At 43.9% G+C, this 5,808-nt stretch overlaps 1 protein-coding gene across 1 annotated transcript; it reads right to left on the reverse strand.

The window, feature by feature from the left end:
- Nucleotides 1–3,705: 3,705 nt before the first annotated feature.
- RXFP3 (relaxin family peptide receptor 3) lies at nt 3,706–4,965 on the reverse strand. The gene has a single exon (XM_069963558.1). The coding sequence runs from the start codon at nt 4,963–4,965 to the stop codon at nt 3,706–3,708; it is 1,260 nt and encodes a 419-aa protein (XP_069819659.1).
- Between the last annotated feature and the right edge of the window lie 843 nt (nt 4,966–5,808).

The raw sequence follows: 5,808 nt of genomic DNA on the forward strand, positions 1-5,808 counted from the left end.
AGAAAGTTATATAGATCTGTAATTGACTTCTATTTAAAATTTTTTTGTCTTGCTGGACTTTTCAGCTGCTGTATGTCCTGCAGGAAGGGGTGTATTCTTTCCAATGTGACAGTGCTCTCTGCTGTCACCTCTGTCCATGACAGGAACTATCCAGAGCAGCAGCAAATCCCCACAGAAAACTCCTCCTGCCCTGGACAGTTTCTGACATGGACAGAGGTGGCAGCAGAGAGCACTGTGTCAGACTGGAAAGAATTAAATTCCAAATCTATATACCTTTAGGACAGCATCTGATCTGAAAGATTTGTTTTTCTCACCAGAGTACCCCTTTAATTGTGTAGAGACTTGAGAGCAAGTGTTCAATTTCCTTAAGTTCCCCCACAGGGAAAAGGAAGTACTACACAGTTCTCAGTAAAATAAGTGGGCTGTCTACATAATGATATGCTACACTAGGTCCTCCAGTAAAAAAGAGACACAGAGAAAAACACTGATTTGGAGATGTCAGTCCTGAAATTGTGAGGGAATCCTGTTACAGTATATGAACATGTGTCTTCTAAACCATAAGCTAATACCTTAAATTGTTGGGGTTATCCAGCGAAAATCTTTTTCTTTTGTATCGGCTGGTTTCAGAAACTTATATAGATTTGTAATTTACTTCTATTTAAAAAATCTCAAGTCTTCCTGTACTTATCAGCTGCTGTATGTCCTGCAGGAAGTTGTGTATTCTTTCCAATGTGACACAGTGCTCTTTGCTGCCTCCTCTGCCTATGTCAGGAACTGTCCAGAGCAGCAGCAAACCCCATAGAAAAACCCTCCTGCCCTGGACAGTTCCTGACATGGACAGAGGTGGCAGCAGAGAGCACTGTATTAGATCGGAAAGAACACACCACTTCCTGCAGGACATACAGCAGCTGATAAGTACAGTAAGACTTGATATTTTCAAATAGAAGTAAATTACAAATCTATATTACTTTCTGAAACCAGTTGATACGAAAGAAAAAGATTTTCAAAGGATAACCCCAATCATTTCAGGAATTAGTTTATGGTTTAGAAGACACATGCTCATATACTGTAACAGCTAAAGCGTCACCTGTCCAGGCATGATGGGAGTTGTAGTTGTGTAACAGCTGGACAGCCATGGTTCCCCTGTTCTATTGTTTAAACCAGGGATGAGGAACCTAGTGCCCTCCAGCTGCTAAATTACTATAAGTCCCATCATGCCTGGATAAAGTATTGACTGTCCAGGCATGATGGGAATTGTAGTTCTGCAAAAGCTGGAGGGCAGCAGGGTTCCCTTCCTGGGGCTAGACAGTAAGCAGAAATGCACAGTACATCACTGCTTACTGTATAAAAGCAGGGACTCCTATCGAAATGAAAGGTGCCCCTGCTCCTCTACAGATTTGCCAAATGCAAATCACAAAAAAAATCTAAAGATTTGGACAATATTTTTCAACTTTAGGAAGAAATTTAATTAATATTGAATCAAATTGCTCCTCTTCAGTGTCTACCCCTACTACTTTGACCAACTCGGCTCTGCTTCACCAACACACTCACGATTGTTCTGTAATAAAATAACAATATTTTGCATTTTATTAACAAAATAATATTTCTTTATTTAAACAAAAAAATGCAATCATTATTATTATTATTTTTCTGAAAGAGTATTAGACGCCTGGAACAACCTTCCGGCAGATGTGGTTGGTAAATTAATAGTAAGTGAAAGTAAGTAAACCTGTATGTCTATCCTAGAATAAAAATAAGAAGCATATAGTATAAGGGCAGACTTAATGGAGCTGGGGGCCTTTTGGTCTCTGTTTTTACACTGGAAATCCTCTGGCGTAATTAGATGCACCATTTAGGCTGCGCCTTTAAGTGGTTATTATATGGCTGAATGGGTCATAAAAAGTCAGCGCTTACAGCAGAGCAGATGGCACATAAAATGAATATTTACACGTCTCCTCTGGGGTCTTAGGGAGCCGCTCCCCGCTGTATTGTAAGCACACAATGTATATAGAACCTGCGGAGGTACAGATGTAGCAGAGTGATTCCTGTCACTGTTTTCATCCTGTGCTCACCCAGATAAGATAAGGAAGTGAGAATACCTGCAGCCCTGAGCCCTGGATATAACAATATGGGATATTACAATATGATCACCATGTAACCAAATGACAAACTCGGCTCTGCTTCATCTGTACATTATTTGAGAGCCAACATTTTAACCCTAGATGGGAAATGTCATCGTTTATTCAAATGTTATATAATCTGGTGTCGTATACATAAAATACAAAATATTTCTAGCATTGCATGATTATAGATGTAGCAGAGCTGAGTGCGTTATCACTGCGGGTTTAGATAAAAAAGCAGGTAAAACTGTAATAACCAACCTGTGGCTCTCTAGTTGTTGCAAAACTACAACACCCAGCATGCCCTGACAGCCGTTGCAACAGCTGGAGAGATACAGTTTGGGCATCGCTTCCTTAAAGTGCTGTCCGGGGTAACAAAACATTGCTAATTTATCCTAAAATGTGTCCACAGGATATAACAATATGATTGTCATGTAACCAAATGACAAACTCGGCTCTGCTGCATCTTCACATTATTTGAGAGCCATCTGATTTACAGATGTAGCAGAGCTTAATGTGTTATCAGCGTTGGTTTAGATATAATAAGCAGGTAATACCCAAGCTGTGGCTCTCTAGCTGTTACAAAACTACAACACCCAGCATGCCCTGACAGCCGACGGCTGTCAGGGCATGCTGGGTGTTGTAGTTTTGCAACAGCTGGAAAGCCACAATTTGGCCATCGCTGCCTTAAAGTGCTGACCAGGGTTAGCAAAACATGGCTATTTTATCCTAAAACAGCACCGCATCTGGCCACAGTTCAGTGGAACTCAGCCAGTGGCTGTCAGGGCATGCTGGGAGTTGTAGTTTTGCAACAGCTGGGGAGCCACAATGTCTAGGGTTAGAAAATCATGTCTTTTTTCTCCTAAAAACAGCACCACCCCTGTTCCTGCACTACAACACACAACCTGGGGGCAGCTGTGGCGCTGTTTTCCTACCCAGTATAACAGTATAAACAGACACTCGACACATTGAGCTCTGCTACATCTGCAGTTTTAATATACACCATCAGTAATGCATGAAACCAAATGGCTCTATCTATCTATCTATCTATCTATATATATATATATATATATAAACTAGATGCTTTCTTCCAATTTTTTTTTTTTTTTTTTAAACCCCTATATCCCCCCTTCCCCTTTATTCCAATTCCTACATGGCACTTATACAAAAAACTCCATAACGCAATATAAAAAGTGATGATGGACGCAGCGTTATGCCCAATGCCAATTTAAAATCGTTTCCAAAGAGGGCGATAAAAACAACCGTATCTTTTAAAATAATTCTTAGAAACCTCCTCAACATGAAATTCCTATCAATGTAGCAGAGCTGAGCTTGTCGTCCTGTTTATGTTGTGCACATATCATGTTTTTTTTGCACATCTGGGCTCTTTATATTTAGCTAGAGAACACACACAAACACAAACTCAGCTCTGCTACATCACATAAAAAAAAAATCTGCATGGCTTAAAGGCGTGTCCCTTTTAAAAGTCTTATCATTTATAGATTCTATAATAAACTCTTGATGCTCTTCTATACATCCTCTGGATGAAGCCCTAGGGAAGGAGTCTCAGCGGTTAGAGCAGAGTTTAGTAGCGCTGTTCTGTGGAGCTGCTGGGCAGGAGGTCATATCTGCCATTGTAGATGACAGCTCCTGGGGGGTAGCAGATGACATCAGGCTCCACAGGGTTGAGGGGCACCATGCCATGCCCATGCTCATCCTGCTCTGGCTTGGTGGTGGCCGTAAAGGGGCGCATGTTGGTAAGGGAGGGGGAGGTCATCCTCCAGAAGAGGTTCTTCAAGGCTTTGCGAAACTCCCTGCGCATCAGGCAATAGAGAATGGGGTTGAGGCAACTATTGGAGTGTGCCAGGCAAACAGTGATGGGGAAGATGTAAGCCTGGGTGGTGAAGTACTCATAGCCAAACTGCACCACATTCAGCTTGATCAGGATCCCCCAGGTAGTCAAGGCTTGGTTGGGCAACCAGCAGAGGAAGAAGGACAAGACCACAATGGTCACTGACTTAGTCACCTTAGATCTCCTCTTAGTGCTGGAGGAACTGACATTTCTATCACTGATAAACCTAACCAGCAGTAGGTAACAGATAGTGATGATGGCCAGGGGGATAACAAATCCCAGCAGAACCTTCTGGGCATGGTACAACCCCAACCAGAACTGGGCATTGCCATGGTTGACTGGAAACTTGACCAAGCAGAGGACCTCGCTGGACACGGTGGCTGTGGTGGAGAAGATGGCATTGGGCAAGGAGGCGACAATAGCCGACACCCAGATCAGGACACTCACCCACTTAGCCGAGCAGCCGATAGGTCTGCGCTTGGATTTCAGCGCTGAAGCCACAGAGTAGTATCTGGCCACGCTCATGGCAGTGAGGAAGAAGACGCTGGCATACATGTTCATGGCGGTCACATAGGACACGATCTTGCACATGGCTTTGCCAAACAACCAGCTGAAGTCCAGGGCATTCTCCACCGCCCAGAAGGGCAAGGTCAAAACGAACTGGAAATCCGTGACTGCCAGGCTGGTGACGAAGAGGTTAATAGAGGATTTCTTCCAGCCCTGCTTGGTCTTCATGAGATAGAGCACCAGGACATTGCCCACCAGTCCCAGGGCGCAGACCACCGAGTACACGATGGAGATCATGATCCGCACGATGGCCGAGCTGTCCCCGATGATGTCCGATTTCTCAAAGTTAAATCCCCTGAAGAAGTCTTGGAGGGATTCATTGCTCCTGTTCAGTTGTCTCTCCTCGAAGAAAAGTGGAAACATCCCCAGCAGATCGCTCTGCTCTGCCTCCTGCATGCTGGCAGCTACTGAGCAGTTGTCACCCATTCCATGGTCATCCAGGGGCTCTCCAGTGCAACTCCATCTGATGCACCTGCAAATTCATGCACTTTAATGCACCTCCATCTAATGCACCTGCGCAGTTACTCAATCCAATGCAACTCCATCTGATTCACCTGCAAAGTCACTCAATCTAATGCACCTCCATCTGATGCACCTGCACAGTTACTCAATCTAATGCACCTCCATCTGATGCACCTGCAAATTCATGCACTTTAATGCACCTCCATCTAATGCACCTGCACAGTTACTCAATCCAATGCAACTCCATCTGATTCACCTGCACAGTCACTCAATCTAATGCACCTCCATCTGATGCACCTGCAAAGTCACTCAATCTAATGCAGCTCCAAAACCATGCACTCTAATAAACCTCCATCTGATGGACCTGCAAAGTCATGCAATCTAATACACCTCCATCTGATGGACCTGCAAAGTCATGCAATCTAATGTAATCCCATCTAATTCACCTCCAAAGTCACTCAATCTAATGCACCCCCAAAGCCATGCCATCTAATGCAGCTCCAAAGCCATGCAATCTAATGCACCTTTATCTAATGCACCTCCAAAGTCATGCACTCTAATGCACCTTCATCTAATGTACCTCCAAAGCCATGCACTCTAATGCACCTTCAAAACCATGCACTCTAATGCACCTTCAAAGCAGTGCAATCTAATGCACCTCCATCTAAAGCACCTTCAAAGCAGTGCAATCTAATGCACCTCTAGAGTCATGCAATCTAATGCACCTCCAAAGCCATGCACTCTAATGCAGGATCCGGGCACAGGCAGCTGCATCCATCCAAAGTCTGCTCCACTTCTTCATGCCTT

Source organism: Dendropsophus ebraccatus, chromosome 3, assembly GCF_027789765.1.
Source record: "Dendropsophus ebraccatus isolate aDenEbr1 chromosome 3, aDenEbr1.pat, whole genome shotgun sequence".
Lineage (NCBI taxonomy): Eukaryota > Metazoa > Chordata > Amphibia > Anura > Hylidae > Dendropsophus > Dendropsophus ebraccatus.